This window comes from Brienomyrus brachyistius, chromosome 8 (assembly GCF_023856365.1).
Source record: "Brienomyrus brachyistius isolate T26 chromosome 8, BBRACH_0.4, whole genome shotgun sequence".
Taxonomy (NCBI): domain Eukaryota; kingdom Metazoa; phylum Chordata; class Actinopteri; order Osteoglossiformes; family Mormyridae; genus Brienomyrus; species Brienomyrus brachyistius.
In genome coordinates this window covers 18,055,858-18,076,062 of record NC_064540.1, presented here as the reverse complement: position 1 = coordinate 18,076,062, position 20,205 = coordinate 18,055,858, and the positions used below count along the sequence as shown (strand labels likewise).

The 20,205-nt window shown below is 42.9% G+C and overlaps 1 protein-coding gene across 1 annotated transcript in view; it reads right to left on the bottom strand.

Moving 5' to 3' along the window:
* Nucleotides 1-1,068: 1,068 nt before the first annotated feature.
* The window catches only part of LOC125747759 (neuron navigator 1-like), a 121,767-nt gene continuing 102,630 nt past the window's right edge, over nucleotides 1,069-20,205 (bottom strand). Inside the window, 15 exon segments of the mRNA XM_049023231.1 lie at nucleotides 1,069-6,120; nucleotides 6,623-6,817; nucleotides 7,015-7,133; nucleotides 7,398-7,594; nucleotides 7,928-7,999; nucleotides 8,140-8,294; nucleotides 8,455-8,690; nucleotides 12,363-12,531; nucleotides 12,624-12,719; nucleotides 13,331-13,428; nucleotides 13,668-13,848; nucleotides 14,020-14,182; nucleotides 14,289-14,473; nucleotides 18,154-18,275; nucleotides 19,242-19,353. Of these exon segments, the coding sequence (XP_048879188.1) occupies nucleotides 6,025-6,120; nucleotides 6,623-6,817; nucleotides 7,015-7,133; nucleotides 7,398-7,594; nucleotides 7,928-7,999; nucleotides 8,140-8,294; nucleotides 8,455-8,690; nucleotides 12,363-12,531; nucleotides 12,624-12,719; nucleotides 13,331-13,428; nucleotides 13,668-13,848; nucleotides 14,020-14,182; nucleotides 14,289-14,473; nucleotides 18,154-18,275; nucleotides 19,242-19,353 (2,196 nt within the window). The 3' untranslated portion in view covers nucleotides 1,069-6,024.

Below are 20,205 nucleotides of genomic sequence, written 5' to 3'. Positions count from 1 at the left end.
ATAAACTATTCGTTTGGTGTAGTGGATGAAACTTTTTTTTTTTTTACTGTTCATAATAAGTAAAAAGTGCGCTTTTCTCTTTAGATTTGTATGTTGAAATCATGTGAGACGCCACTAGTACTTCTGTTATTAAAGTTTTTAAACAGTCACTTTTTTCAAGTCTTAATTTTTCTCAGCTTTATCCATTAAAATATTCAGGTAAAGCACCTCTTTCACTCGTACGGACTTCTCACCTTAAGGGCGGGAAGGTATTTCGTCTGTATTCTTGTTTAAGTATAACACTTGCTGTAAAATGAATTATTATTATTATCATTATTATTGTTATTATTGTTATAATAATAATAATAATAATAATAATAATAATAATAATAATAATAATAATAATAATAGGCATATTATTATAAGCCCCGTCACATGACCACCTATGTTTGAATAGCCTATTATGTTTGTAATGTACGTATTTGGAAGATAGCGAATAAGTCGGCTGTAGACGCAAGGTTGGGTCAGAAATCACGCTGTTTATCATGATTTAAGGTTAAGACTAGTTTAATTGTCCGAGGGTATAAAGAAATACTTGTTTTTGCTGGAAGTCACTGCCTTTTCCCCACCGTCCTGCCACAGGCGCTTTAGGGGTATATTAGGTGTTACCACTGGGCCACATTGTCATCATCTATATCTGACCTTGAGTCATCATAAGCCATGACGTCACATACCAACTAGTGTACGTCAGAACAGCTTGTAGCGTTGTGAGTAAAGGTGGTGGGGGTGTTTCAGGTCCCAGGGGGAGGCTGAATCTGTCAAACACACAGCAGCTGCTAATCAACAAAATCATGAACAACCAGAGGATGTCTTTGATTCTCTTTTAGTAAAAGAGCCAGGTACTGTTTCGTAACCCTTATTAATTAGAAATAATTTATAGATATTACTATCACCAACAAAAATACCTATCATACATTACGGAAGGATGTAATAGGGAAGAACTAAACTAATTAATAGTGGAATCAAAATTTGTAATTTGTACATTTTATACTGTCAAAGTATACTCAAAAAACTGAGGAAAAAAATGGATTGACTCTATGTCATGGCTTTATTGAGACAAATGAGCAATGTTAGACAGATGGATTTGTAATTTTAAAAACATGCCTCAATGCAACCCATTTGTATACAGGCTTCCTCAACATTCAAGAACAGAGTGTAATCTTCATGTAGGTATTTATTTTTTTTTCTCCAACAGTTGTTGCTGTGGACACATTAAATATGTACATTGTTTACAATTTTTATATCCTGTACAAAATAATAATTAAAAAAAGTCTTACAAAGGACTGTTTAGAGGGAAAAGGGTTTGTCTCTTAGAGGGAGAAGAATATATATAATTTATAAATTGCACGGAAAACATTTTTCGACCAGTAAAAGGCTTTGCTAACACCCACGGTGACATGCATTCACAACAACAACGCCATCGAATTTTCCTGTTACATTAGTTAACCCTCATTACCAAAAAAATAAAAAATAAAAATAATAAAGTGAAAATAAATCCAAAACAACTTGCGTGATTGTGTGACTGCGCAGCAACCTGTCTTGGCCTCGGAGTGAAGAATTAGCTATAAGCACTTTCCCTCTGCCCTGCTAGTTTCCCAAGCAAAAGCAAAAAAAACCAAAAAAAAAACAACGATATTTTAAGGCCTTTCACAGAAGGCAACAATTTTTACATCAGGCCTGGCAGATAACACTTTTTAAAGCATAACTGCCCTCATACGTAAATAATGTGATGGCCTTACAGTCAATCCGTCTTATGTTCCTGAAGGGTCAAAATTTAGAGTTTTACCAAAACCTAACAGCTAACACAAAAGCTCAAATCAACACACGCAAATGTTGCCACCCGCTATGATATCGATCACCTTACGGATAGAAAAGCACCAGGGACCTTATTTATATATAAGTAAAAATTTAAAGAAAAATGCACAAGTATGTATGGATTTGATTAGATGAGAATGCATTAGTTTGCTCCCAATTTTAAAACTCATTTTTTAAATTTTTTTATGTGAGAAAAATATGCCTGGAAAGGTGAGCTCCCAATGCACAAAGACACATCAGGAATGTATCAATGAATATCTCTTACTACAGTTTTGAATGTAGTGCATCATAATAATGGCCGTAGTCATCAATGATATGTGTCTCCTGGGGATTTTGCATCAATTTAAAACAAAATCTGCAGAAAACTATAAACAAGGCCCAGAGTTTTTAGCTTGTACTTCCTACACCAGTTTTCCAGGGAATCAGTCACTACAACCTTAGCAGAACTTTGAGCAGAAGAGTCACAGGTTCCACTCACAAAAGGTAGATAAGGCCACGGGTCCTCGATATTTTGGTCTGAAAGACGTGCATGGCAAACTAAAGAATAAATCTGGAAAGACTCACCCCAGTCAGTATGGATATCATTAAATGGAAAACAAGCTTGCAATCAACCCCTTTAGAAACACCCACTGACGTGGTCCTGCCTGACAATCTGAGGGCCGCAGAAAAACAGTACAACTTTTGCGGTGCTTGCTGAAGCCAACAGAAGTTGCTGTAGAGTCACGGAACACAGGATAGCTGTTTTAGCATGGTACGGCACAGCACAGCACGGCACCCACACAGGAACAGGTAGAACAACAATCAGAATTTCACCCAGGGAGGACAACCTGACCAAGACCACCGCCTCAAGTGTCTGCATCCCTAAGGCATGTTCAATATGATAAATTAATTTCCGTTGTTAATTTTTTAACTAACCACTAAATGTTTTGTTAATTTGACATATCATCCTCAAACTGAAAGTAGTACCAATTACGTTAAATTTGATGTAACTGAATGAACGTGTTCTTATTTAACTTTAGCAAGACTTCCTTATACACCTGGATTATGAAGCATCTTTGTCTCTGAATATGGGTTAATTCTGATATTTTCTCTCCAGTTTCCCTCTGATGTCACCAAGGGAGGTGATTTCAAAAGCTTCACTAAGCGATATACAGTGCATAAGTAAAGCTAGTCCTACTTTGTTAGAAGGTATCATTGACAAGCATTTTTAAATGTCCATTTACTTCTGGAACAGCTGTGGTCTATGTGTGTAATAACCCTACAGTACATACACAACGGAAAAGCAAAGGATTCAATCTACAGCACAAGAATGCCATTTTTTAATGCTCATTTAAATTTAGAAAGTAAATTTAAATTTAAAACATATCTTCCTTTTTGTATTCCCTATGCCTTTCCATGTTGGTTATATGTACACCTAGGAATACATGGAAATGTATTTTCTAATTTTGTATTTGAGGATAGTAGCAGAAAAAAATATGAAAATTAAAACAACACTGAAAGAATTTTCTGCAAAATGGCCCATTTGACCCTTATTTACCATTAGTTACCCCATTGTCATTTTTCATGGACTTGCATACAATTTCATTTTAAGACTCTCAAAAGTGGACTTATGCACCTGTGACTGTGAAATTAACAACACACATCTTTCTTGGTGGAGAAGTTTGTCTTATTCAGGCTGCCAAGCAGCAGGAGACTGCATGAATGAGAAGCGATCGCCTATCAGTGGTCTGTGATGTGTCTTTGCTATTTCTGTGCCCATGTTTTCCTGTTTGTATCTCTCTACTACAGTATTCGGCAGGGTGGGAACTTACAATAATGCTTATTATTTACAGCTTCTGAATTAAAAAAAATACATTAATTAGAGAGGAATCACAGGGCTGCTTGATTTTTTTTAACAAGGAAATAGCACCATTCACAGCTGTCAATGTGTGACACTGATGGGCAGCATTGATTTAAGATCCCTGGAAAGTCAACAGAGGACATAGAGTCAGTCACTCCAGCAGTTTAATTTCTTTCTCCGGTGGCTCTAAGGACTCGTTTCTGCCAATCGTAGGAGGAAATCAGGCCTTAGATTCTTATAATGAGGAATTGCGACATCAAGATAGGCATAGTTTGATAGCACCAATTAAAATCAAGAACGATACGGGTAACATGACATCGTCAGCCTGATTTTTCTGCTGAGGGTCACGGTGGCAGCATGCAAATCAGTTCACCCCAGAACTCTTTCTCCATTGACTCTAGGTTGTTCTTGGGCATCCCCAAGTGAGTTTGATGCTATATAAAATACGGAATTATAGCCGACACTTACACTTACATTCCTATTAGTGTTTTGCTACAAAGCCTCAATGCAAGAAAGCAATATATGATTTGGTTAAGTACATAAATATCTGCACCATAAACTCAGTGTGGGTGCCACAAGTGCAAATCCTCTAGGTAAAAACACAGTGACTGAATTTTGCAGAATCTGCCGACGGTGAAACGCCAGAGTGGATTTTGGCAACATATTCTGCAGCACCTCAGTGCACTTTTAACATGCCCTATTCAACATCTGCATGACAATAGAAGGCTTTCCTTACCAGCCTATAGGAAATAAGGTCAGAAAGAATCGAAGAAAAAAAAATAGATATTCATGTTCATATTTATCATTGCTTGACTGTCATATGTGGAAACGCATCCTCTGATGCTGAACGCTCTTCAGGAAAACACAGTATTGTCAAAGGTAGCTTAGCATCATAATGAAATGACTGTTCATATTTTTTTGCCTATATTAAGGTAGATAGTTTAAAGACATCACTGCGCATTTCTGTGTGCGTGTCTCACTTATAGATGGCATTTTCTCCATTACAATAAAAAACACAAAACATCTAAAAGTGTATAATATGCAGTATTAGCCAAAGCATAAGAGGCATCATAACTATTCATGTTTTAGGGCTACAATTTCAGAATGGAGGGCAGTTTGCAAACTGTGGTGTGAGCATTTGGTAAGTGCTAACGCAATACATAAAAGTGAGAACTGACATGCATGAGTAAGTCATGCATACTGCCCCCTGCAGTTTAGGTGAAAGAAATGCGCATCAGTTACTAGTCTTTTTTTTTAAAGAACTGTACATCTTGTACGTTTGCCCTCAAAGACACAGACAATCAAACACATAAGAGTCAAAGTAGAAAATAAATTAAAGTGCAATTCTTCCACATCATCCCACATACATCTGAAGGCAATGTGTCCACCCGACTTATTAAAGTACTTGTAGATTAACATTACACAATACATGTTTCTAGAAAACTGAGCTGTCAATCAGTTTTGAAACTGAAGAAAACTGAGGTGTAGCTGAACCTCAAAGAAAACCTACAGTAATTGGATATATTAAGGCGTATTTTAAGCACCAGGGTTTGTCAGGTGTATTAATTGAAAATTGCATATGCTTGCAGCTTAGCCTTCACCACACCTGACCAAAAGATGGCATTAATCTGGCTACTTCAACACCCAAAAGTCTACACTGCAGAATCACACTGGAAAAAAATGTGACGACAGCACTGCGTTTTAACATATGCCATTTGCAATCCCTTCTTGCCTGGAAATCAATAACTTGGATCCGTGGTCCGTCTAGATCTTAGAAACTGGTCACTTAAAATTCGCTAGGATATTTTTCAGATCGTCGTGCTAATGCACCGAGCATGAGCATCATCTGATCGCATCACCTACAATCAGCAATAATGTGCCTTCACTTTTTATATGTGCTGTTTCTGTCCACGAGCTGTGAAAGCCAATAACGTGTAAGAATACTGCAAAAACTCCAATCAGCACCTATTTCCTTAAGTGGCACGGTGAGCAGCAGTCTATCAGTGAAGGTTCCCAGCTCAGATAGTTTTCTTCAGTTGATAAAACCTCTAATACAATTTTCTCTGAGGAAAATAACAAAAGTTCAAAAGTTCTTTTTTGTATATGTTGTAACGATTGCCATGCACCTTTAGAGTAAATAAAATTTTAAAAGGACAGTACAAATAGTTATTTTCGGTTCTTTAAACTTTGTTTAAGTTTGCTTTTTTTCCTAACAGTACTATATTTGAGTTCTAATAGATCAGACTATGTCTGAGATTTTTTTTTTACTTGTCCTCAAAATAACAGCTTTAGCCTTTAAAAGAATCCAGTCTTTTGGAGAACATCGGTGTTCAAAGTGTTGAATGTAGACTTGGGTCTGTGGCCATTTCTTGTTCGGGAGACTCAATGTAGTTGGCTGCTTCCTGCAGTTTCAACAGCATTGCCATCTGTAACGGATAAAAATAATGGTGCTTTTTATGTACAGGACTGGGGGGAGGGCCAGTTGGTGGGAAGGGGGGGGGGGCTGCCGGTGTTTCAGCACCTGTTTCACCCATCTAACCCAAACAGCTTTCTCTGACCTACTTACAATAGACTTCTGAGTGTTCCCTCGTCAGCCCTGAAATTCTGAGGCAGACACACAGAGGAATGCCGTTGAATGACATACTATTATATACTATTCATTTATGTATAGTGGGATAAAAATGTATCAAATTATATGAATGAAAATAAGGTGAGATGAGTTACAACCAAGTTTGGGCAATGGTTCTGAATGGTTCTGAATGAAATCTAGCAGATAAACATTCATGAGCCCTTAAAGTTCTTATCCAAGTAAATGGAGCATTAATAATGCGATGCTCCCACGGACGAGGGCTGTGTGCTCACTTTTAGGGGAAAGAATAAAGTTAGTTCAGATGTCCTGGTTTAGATGGAGTTCAAAGAGAGACTCACCAGTGGGTCAGACTCCAGGGAGCTGGGTGGAGTCTCCTTGGGTCTTTCTTCGGTGGGTTGACCTGGGCTATCTGGACCCAGGCTAGGAGGCGGGAGATGGAAGAGCTTAGCCTGGTCTTGTTGGGCGGAAGGCCAGGGTAGGGTGCCCCGCACCCATTCTACTGGGTCCTCCCACACTGCCTTCTGTCCATGGACCTGCAAACGGGGACACTGCCATGGACCTCCATCTCCAGCAAGTGCTCCACAGTCACATTCCTCACAGTAAGCAATGTCCAACTTAATGCCTTTGGATTCCCTCAAATGCAGATAAAACCTGTACATAGCTCAGAACATTCTCCAAGATGTTCACACCTTTACTGGAGGAGTACAGTGATATCGGCGACATCACTCACCTTAATGCCATCCTTAGCGCCCTCCTGTAAGTAGGGAATGATTGAGTGATTCCAAAGGTCAATGAACCAGGACCGAAACTCTTCCACAGTGACAGGACAGGATAAGAAGAAGCATGGTCCTACAGGCAGTACGAGACACAAGCATCCATGTTTGTTTTCATACCTTTCTGGGGACCATCCATTCATTTCTAAGGGGAAAACCTTAACCTCAACAATGGCAATCTTAACACCTACCCAGTCCTAACCTTACCCAAAACATGGTCTCCACAAGGTCAACATAACAGGTATTTATCACACTGTGGAAACAACTGCTCCTCATAAAGTAATACATAGGACTAGCTGACTTGTTTGGTATACATGGACACGTGTGAATGTTGACATACCAATGAGGAAATCAGAGGTGCTGTGCTTCTCCAGGAAGGTGTGCAGGTGGTACCAAAGCTTGGGCACCCAGTCCAGCACCCTCAGCAGATCCTCAGAACCAACGCTGCTCTCGTTCTCTGCCTCCATCAGCTTTCTGTGCAGGTAGCGCACCAGGAAGCCATTGGCAGGTTCCACGTTGTTGGAGAAGGTCACCATCCTGGTTTAAAAGGACACAGTAATATAATATAAAATAAAATAATATTAACACTATACTGCGTACATCCTCTTTAGCATCCTAGAGGTCTGGAGAGATGGTACTGTGTAATCAGCAAGTTGGGTAGTAATTCATAAATGAAATACAAAAATCATCCCAAGACTTTTGGAAAACTCCACAAATGCTCAGCAACGTAAAAGCAGAAACTTTTCATCGCCCGGAAAGGTGCACTTACAGCGGGCCTGCAAGATAGCAGATGTCAGTCATTAAAATGTGGATCTTTAGCTAATGAGAATATGAAAGATTTCGCATAGGAACGACATAAGTGATTCTCACCTGAAACTGAGGTGCAGCCCATGATTGGGCGTCATCTTTACCGGTTGGTTGGTTGTTCCAATGATATATGGACTAAACAGAAAACAAGATAGAGAGATTGAACGCTGAATAATCAGAAGGCAGAGGTAACTGGCAAAGCAAGTGAGCACCAATTTTTTTTTTTTTCATGCTTTAACATCATTCAGCATCATAACCAGATGATTATAACCCACCATTTGTGGTATTTGCAGGTGAGGGCACCATTGACCAGCTCACTGATGGACACAGCATCGCTAATGTCATCCAGTAGGATAACCAATGGAACGTCTCCTGTGCTGGTCTCCCGATCTATTTGATTGGCCAGGTTGGACAGGTATAGCTGAAGATCCTAGAAAAACGAACAAAAGTGAAACATTCCCTAGAGGACTATCAACAAAAAGAGTTTCAAATTAAAGCGGACCAAGCTCTGTCTTCAAGGAGTTGCATTCAGAACGCAAACCTGGAAACAACATAAAAAAATAAAAGAGAAGAAAAGTTTCCCAGCTGACCTTGCAAGACTGCCGGTGCATGTTGTAGGTGACCACGATTCCCTCTGTGACCTCACGGCCGCTGCGCTCCACCAGGTACTCGGCCAGTCGGGAGCTGAGGTAGGTCTTTCCGGTTCCACTTGGGCCTGACATGATGAGGCGCCGGTGCTTGAGCAGGAGACTGATGTAGTGCTGCATCATGGGCTTGGGGATGAGCGTCTCAAACACCAGGTTGTCAACACACTTCTCTTTCAAACCTGGATCCCAAGAGGAGAGAAACAGGGACAGGGTCTAACATCCATCCAGTCACCGAGGGAACAGAAAATTATTTACAACCCGAGAAGATCAACACGGGTATTAGATGCACTTGCTTGAATTTCAAGCTTATGGTCAACTCCTGTGGTGACAATGACCAGATGCTTTTACTGGTGGCATGTCTAATAGTCAGCATAAAAATTATAATATTTTCTTCATTATAACACGAGAGGGAGCCAACAACAATATTCTCTGCTTATCTATCCATCTTCTAACCACTTCTAAACAGTACCGGGTTGCAAGGGGAGGTCTGGAGTACATCCCAGGCATCCCAGGGCACAAGCAGGGGATGCTCTGGATGGCACAGCAGGGCACAGATGCACACAATCCCATGGGTTAATGGGCAATTCAAATATACCAGCCGTTGGACTGTGGGAGGAAACCGGAGTACCCGGAGCAAAGCTGTCCCACCTGGGCAGAACATGCAAACTCCGCAAACCTTCACGGGGCAGGAGCAAGTCAACGCCAACCCTGGAGGCACTAGGCATCGGGCCACCATCATCTGTACCTGGCCTTCAAAGCTTGGCACCATGTACTAAATGCATATCATATGATCCATATGATCTTGTAGGTATTTGTTGGTATATCATACTGGATTTTTCCTATGAATAAATTTGCCTGCTCTAATAATAACACCAATGCTTGATTGGGGGGGGGGGGGGGGGGGGAAAGTGTGACATTTCATCCCCCCCAGGGGCTGGGTGCTTGGTATCTGCCTTTGGCTAACTGACATTCATGCCCGCAGTAATATAGTGTTTCCCAGACGGCCCTGGGTGTTCCTCAGTCCCTCTGTTCGCATCCCAGGTTCCCAGCTCCACCCTGTGGGCCACCGCAGTGCAGCAGTGCTGGCTTCGTATGCCTGCACCTGTCTGAGTTCTCTGACTCTGGCCGTACGCCCAGCTGTAGCTGTAAGGCGCTTTCACACCGAACTTCTGGAACCTGGTCCCAGGTTCCTGTAGCTCTTGGCCACTTTTGTGTGTTGTTCTCCCACCGTCCAACAGGAACTGGGATCTTTATGCTAAATAAGCTTGAGAGAGGCTTCTTTATTCGATTACGTGTAAGAAAGCTACTACCTTAGCTATGAATATAATTACTCGTTCACTTCTATTCTTTATTAAGGTACCTTTCTAATTAAACAATGCATTTTCCAGCACCTGTGTTCCTCTGAGAACCATATTCTTGATAATTAAACAACAAAGTTAATGTTGGGAATACGTTTCTTTCAGTACAGCACTGGCAGAGAAACCCAGTTTGGAGGCTGACTTGGGTTACAGGTGTAGAAAAGGATCTTTTGCTGAGGCCAGGCTGGATGCACAGCACTGCACGACAAGCAGGAAAGGGGTCTAGGGCAGGCCAAGGGGAGGGTGTTGGGGGGGGGGGGGGGGGGGTCCAGTTGACGCTGCACATTAGCCTGACTTAAAGGGGGCAAACCAAAAGCCCCCTGAAAAAGCTCCGAGCTCCATGCCTTTGCCCATCAGACTGACAAAGGGAGACTGCAGATGGGGATGTTCCTTAAAAACATTATTATTTTAATAATAACACCACAACTTATGGGGTAATTCATGTGGCTCGGTAGGCTGAGCCTCTGTGCCCACAATCAGAAGATTGCTGGTTTGAGCCCTGCTATGGTAGAATGGCTTTTGAGCACGACCCTTAACTCCCACTCAATGGAATGTGGTCTATGGCAAGCTTGCTCTGATTTACATGCGTGTTAATGGGGTAGACAAGAAGAAAATTTCCCCACGGGGATCAATAAAGCAGGGCTCTTCAGATCTGGCCCTCGATTCCAAATCCAGGCCTTGTTTTCAGTTCTCCCATGTAGTTAGGTTAATAATTATTAATTCTGATTGGGCACAGAGGATCCACACCTGGTTGAGAGGTGAAGGAGGGCTGTAAAAGTGTTTGGACCGTGAGGACTGTGATTTAAATAGCCCTACAATAAAGTGCCTCCATTATTATTATTATTATTATTATTATGACAATTTAGTTGTAGACCTGCATTACAACAAGCTGCATTGTGTCTTGTGTTGTCTAGGATTGGTCCCCGGCCCCCCTGCCAAGTTCAGCTGAAAAATAGGCTGAAAGATGGACAAACCTTGATTTTTTCAAATATCTTTTTCAAATAATTAATGAAGAAAAGGTGGGGAAAGTAGGAGGTAAAGAAACGCAAACATCCTGCATCAGAATGCAGAATCGAAAAACAGGGGGTAGCGACCCCAGTATAGCACTGGCTAGCTGTAGCTCACAACGAGTTTCATCCAATTATGGCCTACACACAGGTCATGCTTACTTCTTATTGGTGGCTGAAAAAGAAGAGGGAGGGGCTTTCTTTATAACGAACATTGACAATGACATATTTGAGTCCGCTGAACATTTTCAATTCAAGGTAATACAGCAGTACAGGACAGCCTTGTTACATTAGTACCTGTTAGCTAAATAGCTACATTAGCCACTTTGCTGGATAGAATACTTCACACATATATCACAACAGTTGATTGTTAATTGTAGTTTTTAACTCCAAGACACTGCCCAGGGAAGGTGACATGACTATTACTGTATTTTGTGTGTTTTTGAGACTAGTCGATATTTTATTGATAAAGGTAAATTAACTGAAATAAACATTCAAATGAGTTTTTATATTCTCTCCTACCCAATTTTTACCATTTTACGTGATCTGATATAAACAATTATCTCTGCCGTCCATTTTAACTTAATTCATTGCCATGTATGTAAATCGTATTTATGAGTTAGTTTGACATAAAAAGCTGCATAGAACATTTTTTAAAATGTAAATTATAGCTATTTTAAATAGCTGTATAGAAATCCATCCATCCATTTTCCAAACCGCTTATTCTACTGGGTCGCGGGGGGTCCGGAGCCTATCGCGGAAGCAATGGGCACGAGGCAGGGAACAACCCTGGATGGGGGGCCAGCCCATCGCAGGGCACATTCACACACCATTCACTCACACAGGCACACCTATGGGCAATTTAGCAAGTCCAATTAGCCTCCGCATGTTTTTGGACTGTGGGGGGAAACCGGAGTACCCGGAGGAAACCCCACGACAACATGGGGAGAACATGCAAACTCCACACACATGTGACCCAGGCGGAGACTCGAACCCGGGTCCCAGAGGTGTGAGGCAACAGTGCTAAGCACTGCACCACCATGCCTACAATGAATATGATAGATTGAAATGAATAAATTATGCATTCCTGTCTGGCAGTTTGTTTTTTAACTTTAACTTTATTACTCTGAATGTAAATAGAATATACTCAAACTCCTTGTCAACAAGAGGTCTACACCTCCAAAATGTTATTAGTGCTGTAGTGTTAATGTTCAAATGAGGCAATCACTCCTTCACACACTCCTCCAGGCCCAACAGATAATTCAGAGCCAGCCCTGACAGGTGACCCGTACAAAAAAATGAGCACCAAGCAACCACGAGAAGCATTTACTTAAGTATAAGCGAGGGAAGCTTAAGGTCAGACAGCAGAGTCCGCGGAGTGCGTGCGTCCCTCAGAGTGCATGCGGTTCAGCACCTTGCTTAAAGGCCAAACGGTCATATGATCAGCAATGAACTGCAATGGCAAGGAAGCCTTGATTGTATTCACCTTTGAAGACCACAGTGACAGAGCCGGGGCCCTTGCTGAGGGTGCGGAAGGGAGGGAGCTCAGGGGCTTCGGTACCAAGCACCCTCTTGCTGTGGTTCACTTGGTAACTGTAGATGGAGTCTGTGGACAAGCCCAGGCTTGTGGTCGGATCCACCTTGCTAACGTAGTCCTAGAAAAAGAAAGAGGAGTGCGTGAGTCCGCTGCTGTCGCCACTGGGCCGGGTTTGCTGGGGTCCGGGCGTCCTTCTGTGCCGAGACTCACCTTGAAGGCTTGGCTGACGGCTGTATCCAGCAGCGCCCAGTCCATCCTACTGCTGGCCTTCACAAACCCTATGAAGAAGTTCTGCTGCTTCACCTCCTGCAGGAAGAGAGGCAACACAGCCTCTGATTACCTCTGAAGCTGTAAAATATCTTTGCACATGACACAACAGTGCTACAGACAGCACTGTCTGGCCAATGAGATAACAGGACATTAAATTGATACCAAACTGTAAGTCTCAGGAGAAAGAAATGGGAGCATTTTATCCTTTAATTTCAACTGTAATTCACAAATTATGCAAATTAATATTTAATGGACTTAAACTGACGAAGCTGAGTAGTATAACGGCACAAGGATTTGAATCTTGGTGCCAAACTCATTTTTGTTCATCGTGTAATCGTTGACGATGTTGTCAGTCTGGCCATAAATATTGTTTTACATCCAAAAAATAAAAACCTAAACTAATCTACAGCATGCTCGTGATAAAAGTGCACAGATTCAGATCTGTATAGGTGAGCAGATGACTCAGAAAAACGGCTGTTGCAGTCACTGATGGAGAGCCAACATTTGCACAAACAGCAGTTCCTTTCTTTAGGTGCTGATCCGGTCTTATTTAGCATTACCGTCCTTCCTGTCTGGTAAGACAATGCAAAGCACAAATGCTGAATTTTGCAAACATCCCGATAAAGAGTGAGGAATGAGCCACTTGCATCTTTGAGCACCCGTTGATCAGTCATGTGGACGACCACTCGAAGGCGGGTCTCCTCTCGATTGGGGAGCAGGCCAGTCGCATCCGTCTTAGCGATGTCTGATGTGGTACAGAAACGGAGAAGGAGGACGAGGTGCAGGTCAGTGGTGAATTTTTTACTCAGTCACAAGGTCCATGGCTATTTGTTACAGCATGTAAGAATAGAAAACAATGGAAATTGAAAATAAGTATCGCCAACCCTCTTGTTTAACTATTATGCAAAATCCCTGACAGGAAAGACACGCTTGTTTAAAGTTTTGTACGTCTGCACACAGTTTCATGGGACATTAACTCCTTACCTGGCTCCCCACTCTGGCTCAGGCTGAAAGATTTCATGACAGACGCCGACATGGACTGCCTTTGCGATGATGTCACCAGTGACATCAGTCCGGAGGGCTGGGAAGTAGAGCTGGAAGGGCCAGTACTTGGCGGGCCTATTTTTAGCTGGTCGTTCTCAGCTTTCAGATTCTCTACAGTCATCTGCAGGCAAAAGGCAAAGAGACGAAAGCCTAACGTATCATCGCGGAGTTTAAATTCAAGGCCTCTGATAAATGACAAAAAAAAGCAATATAATTTCTGATTATGACTGGAGCATTGCATTGTGGGATAGAGCTTCTGGTCCTGCATTGAGCGGCTCTTAATACCACAGACCTGCATATTGGTCATGGCCTCCTGAAGCTGCTCCAGCTGGTGGGCAGAGTTCAGGGCCTCCAGGCGAATGTCGGTCAGCTTCCTTTCCTTCTCCCACAGCTCTGAGCGCAGGTCTGACACCACCTTCTCGTCGTTCTCCACCTCCTCGTTGCCCTCGAAGATGCTGCGGAGAAGTTTCAGGAGATCCGCTGAGAAATGTATGGGGGGCCTCCCCACGCCCTGCTCCTGGATCGACGGCCGATCAGTCAGTGGAATTCTGGGTAACTTACACCGAGGATGAAGCTGAGGTGGACGATTTGAGGGACATGGGGGTGTTTTCCACGCCGTCGTGGGACAACTTGGGGGACGACGGGGCGGAGGAGTCAGGAGTGGCGATCTCCTCGATGTCCGAGTATGAGGTTGCAGATTTAGGGCCTTTCTTGATGTTGAATGCTTTGTTGAAGGAGCTCCTCAGCTGAAGGATCAGAGGTTGTATGTACAGTATGTCACAAGACACGGGCATCCAGTTTGCCCGCTATATACACTGAATTTATTCTTTTACTCCAGCTGCTCTCTTGTTTAAATAACCATTTATTGAATTGCACAGTTTTGATAAGCCGTGCACATCTTATTTAATGGATCATAAGGAGTTATACATTTTCAATTATGATAAACCAAATCTGATCATTAAAACACAGCTGTAGCTCTCCCCTCCCCTTAATAAAATATCCTGCGGTCAATATTGTGTAAATGTTTAACGGACCAGAATAAATTAAAACTGCAATATCTGTTTAAATAACTGTTGACTATCTATTTAAAGGCATAGAACAACAAAGCATTGACTAAATATATCAGGAAATTACATTAAAAAAATTCATGAAGGATTTGACAGTTGTAACGAGTCCGCAGATTAAACGGAACCGATGCGTTCGATTTTAATATTGTGACTGAATTCCATAAAGCGATTAAATAAATTAAAAGTGCTATCACAGTAAAAAGGACCAGATAATTAAAATGCCCGATTAGAACAAAGCCAGTATATCCAGCAGACTGAAGAATTTCAGGCACAGATAATGCTGCTACATTAGCAAAAAAAATGATTGCAGTGCATCAAAGGCCTCCCCTCCAAACAAATTCCACTAAATTCACGCACTGCATGACACTACCACACTTGAAATTTCTATGCAAGAGCAAACAGCAAATTCTCAGCAGTGTGGTCATATTGTGATGTGACTGAGTACAGTCAGGTCACTTTTATGGGTGTGTGGGAGAGAGGAAGGGAAAGCCACGCCCCCACTTTTAGGATGCAACAAATACGCAGGCAATTCCAGGAGGTGCTGCTGCTGTGTGGCAGGGCCATCTGTGGGGCCTGTGGAGGATCATTCTGATACTTCTATGCTATTGGCCAGATCCAGAATCTTGGTTTACCTGCCAGTTTGGATGAAAATAGTCTCCTTACTAAAAGTGCTGAAAATGTTAATGTTTGTTTAGGTTTAATCTTAGTAGGACTGAGACATTAGTGTATCCATCCATCCATCCATCCATCCAGGTCAATACACCTTAGCATGTTTTTGGACTGTGGAGGACATTAGAACAGAGGCTCAGATAAACTGAATGTCAGCATATCAGAACGGAAACTAAATAGCTATCAGTTGATCACATGATCTAGAGCATACAGATGCTGGATTCATTAATTAATAATTATATTTCATTATTTTTCATATTTCCAACCCAATCAAATATATTTATTATTATCATCAATAATATTATTATTTTATTAAACTTGATTGATCATAATGATTATTGGGGAAGATGGTGGTGCAGGAGGTAGTGCTATTGTTCAGCAACCAGAGGGTTGTAGGTTTGAGCCCTAGTTCCTCCTGACCCCATCAAAGTGTCCTTAAGCAAGACACTGAACCCCAAATTACCCCTGGTGCGCAGGTTGGCGCCTTGCATGGCAGCCTCTGCCACCGGTGTATGAATGTTGTGTGTGGATGGGTGAATGTGAGGCATAAAGTGCTTTGAGTGCTTGTAAGAGTAGAAAAGTTCTATATAAATGCAATCCATCAGAGGGGGAAGTTCTGGAACCCAGTACCTCTGAGTACATCTGGGAAAAAGCAGTGGTCAGCGCTTCTATAACAGCCGTACTCTAATCATCTCCTCTCTTGTGAAAGGGCTGCTTCTCAACCTCCCTATCTGATGGAAATCGACATCATACCTGTATAATATTAATATTTAAGAGTTATTGGAATTTATATGGCAGGAAGTAGTTACACTGGGATTTATTATATTTTGTTAAGGTTAAATGGCTTTAGGAAATTTATCCTTTTGCGTGATGCTTTTCTCAGGCATCTGCATGGCCTTACATGTGACAAGGCTCCAGATGGGCATTAAGACCTTACTTCAGTCCCTCAATGGGAAAACAGAAAAAATATAAAAGCGGACAAATACACGAAGACCCCCTTCATTCACAGTAGGTTCTTAGTAAAGAAGAACATGGGACTTGAATGAATTTGCATGAGGACAAGAAGACACAGACAAACAAAAAAGTTGTGTTAAATTCTTAAGCTGCTTACAGAACGGTTAGCATGTTAGCATGCCTTATTGTTCCAACCTATGTGAATGAAAAGGTGGAAATGCTGATGCAAGGCGGTCACCAATGCAGCTTTTCTGAAGGTACCCAAGTATGACTCATTGGGGGAAAGCATGTAAGACTGGGCTGAGCAGAGAGGAGAGGGTGAGGTCACAGCTTGGCAAAGCCAGATACTTACCTCAAACACCTGAAATAAAGAGCAAGGTAGGCGTGGGAGAGAGATCAGTGTCATACTTAATGTCAGGCTTGGAATGTTTACCAAAGACAGACAAAAACACAAAGAAACAAGATAAGCAGCTTTGGTGGGTCACCAGACACATTGAAGTTTTCGCCACAGAAAGCCAAGCTTGATCCTTTAGCCCCTCCTCACTAAAATATCAGCTCAGGCCTCATCACGACGGCATGGGGCCTCCTCACGACGGCATGGGGCCTCCTCACGACGGCATGGGGCCTCCTCACGACGGCATCGGGCCTCGCCACGACGGTATCGGGCCTCCTCACGACGGCATCGGGCCTCGCCACGACGGCATCGGGCCTCGCCACGACGGCATCGGGCCTCCTCATGACAGCATCGGGCCTCCTCACGACGGCATCGGGCCTCGCCACGACGGCATCGGGCCTCGCCACGACGGTATCGGGCCTCGCCACGACGGCATCGGGCCTCCTCACGACGGCATGGGGCCTCGCCACGACGGCATCGGGCCTCGCCACGACGGCATCGGGCCTCCTCACGACGGCATCGGGCCTCGCTACGACGGCATCGGGCCTCCTCACGACGGCATCGGGCCTCCTCACGACGGCATCGGGCCTCGCCACGACGGCATCGGGCCTCCTCACGACGGCATCGGGCCTCCTCACGACGGCATCGGGCCTCGCCACGACGGCATCGGGCCTCCTCACGACGGCATCGGGCCTCCTCACGACGGCATGGGGCCTCGCCACGACGGCATCGGGCCTCCTCACGACGGCATCGGGCCTCCTCACGACGGCATCAGGCCTCCTCACGACGGCATCGGGCCTCGCCACGACGGTATCGGGCCTCGCCACGACGGTATCGGGCCTCCTCACGACGGCATGGGGCCTCGTCATAGTCTTGGTTATACCAGTGATTCACTAGATCAGCATTTAAAATGTTCCCAGATTTTAACACTCGGCGAGGACAGCAACTGAATACTCTGAAAACTTTAAATGCAATGCAAAAGGACCTCAGATGTTCAGCATAATGAAACTCGACCCGACGATCATTAGCAGTCCTTGACATTGGATGGTGCTTTTATTGGCTGGATGTGGAAGGAAGCGTTTATGTTTTAGAATTTTTTTGTAGTATTTTTGTTTTTTTAGCCATGGTTCCACTGACTGCTACTGTCATTCCTAATAAAAGTGAGGTTTGACAGTGTATATTACAAAAAAACTCTGTAGAGTTGACTCAACAGGACAAGTGTGAATCGTCGCCTAGCTCTCTACTGTAGCTTAACTTGATTATCAAAAGTTAAAGATAGTGAGAGCAGGTGGCATGACCCTCTCCCCCAGAGTCCTCTGAACATGAGACCCTGCTCTCTCACCCAGCTCTTTTTCTTCTTCTTCTTTGCGTCTGTGTCCTTGCAACTGCCCACGCTGGAGTGGCTTGTTATACTGTTGAGGCTGGAGATGCTCTCTGAGGAGTTCTGCCGCTTGATCCGTAGCTCTGTATAGATACAAGGCCAAACATATGGATGCATTTCAGACAAGGTCAAAGATATGGATGCATTGCAGATGCCTGCACAAGTCGTTGGGCCTTATTGCTTCGTCCATAAACATTCTACTGCATTCAAGGAGAATTGGTTGGATAGTGGACCACATAGGTATCATACAAATAATTCATGTACTCCTCCAATCTATAAATGAATCTGTTAAGTGATTATTACCAAGTAATACCTCTGTTAAACTGTATTACTGTTTAAAACAACAGAAAAGATGCTCCTCGCTTTACGATGGCTGGACTTACGATATTTCAACGTTACAATGATGCGATCGCGATGCACATTCAGTAGTCATCAAACTTTGAATTCTGCTCTGTTCTGGGACTTTCTATGTCATACGGTGCTTTCTACTGATACCGGGCAATGGTCGTATCCGGCCAGCCACACTTACTGCACCTGTAGCTATCGCGAACGTACACATCTCATACAGTGGTTACAATGCATTGTACTCAGTTTTGTTTTTCCTGTGGTTATCATATCATATTCATATTTGACTCACAATATATTCCACTTATGATGAGTTCATCGGCACCTAATCCCACCGTAAGTCAGGGAACGTTTATGTTTCAGGGTAACTTTAATTTTTAGTGCAATATTTAAAGTGTGAAATATTACAGGGTATAACCCAATAGAAAAGAAATAAGAGAAGACATTTGCTCTTAAAATGAAGAAACTATCCATATATTAGAAGACCATTTGGAAACACGGGACTACATTTCATCAACGCTAACATATTATTACTGGATTCAATGCACTACTCAATGCTGAAGGCCTCATGGGAGGAGGTTTACTGGCAATTAAAAGCTCCCAGTTTGATTGAGACACCATTAACTTCATCCTTAACTTCAAATGGGTGTCAAACACTGTATTTTTGCCTGTAGCTTTTGGTTTTCACGGTCAAATGGCATTACCTTTGGGGGCATTATCCGGGTTGTTCAAAGCCCCCTGAATAATGGCCTGGGCTTCTGTATTCTTGGTCTTCAGTATCTCAATTGTCTCTCGCAGGTCCATCAGCTCAGAGTCCTGAAATGTGCATGTCAATGGAGACGCCTCATTACTCCCCATTCGGCATGCGAGGCAACCTGATTTTCAAAAGCCTGAAGCTGTTCCTAGCTTCAGCAATAAAGGCAAGCTTCAATAGATCACTTTATGACATCATAGACTGGCTGGTATCCTGGATTGGAGGGAACTGGAATGCCATAAATTGCTAATGGTACGATGAAATGGTGTGTAGGATGTTTCTACAATTTCTGGGTCTGTTTGATTCGTCACAAAAGGAAGATCTAAAAAGAATGTAAAAATAGGACTTGTGGTCTTGTCGAAACCCGTCTTACTAACGTGCTTCCCAAGAACAAAACTAAGGGCCGCAATGAATCATGGGATTGGTCTCATTTGGCGAGGATGCAACTGATATTTGGCCTTGATATTTGGCCCAGGGCAATAATGCCATTCAGGGATTTTTTCCATCCGCTGAAATTCTGTTCTTGAGTATTGGAACTGGTCTTTGGCAATGGAAGATGATGTCAAACAAGTACACATGAACACAAGTACAGGGAAGCGTGCCTCTGATTTTGTTACATAATCATTGCGGCTACAGCTTTTACAGAACTTGCCCTTGAGATGTATAACTCTGTAAACATTTTCCGTGAGTATTACAGTATAAGTCAGGAAGAGGTTTTGGGGGGGGGGGGTGTATGTCTTCTCACTGTGCTGACCTACTTCAATGTGAACAAATACACATAGATGGGGAAAGAGCAGATCTTATAACTCTGTAGCCACTTCCAGTGTTACAAACTGCTGCTGAAACCCACAGAGTTTAGGCAGCTGAACACTGATTAAGATGAATCGTTAATGTTCTCTGGACCACACTATACA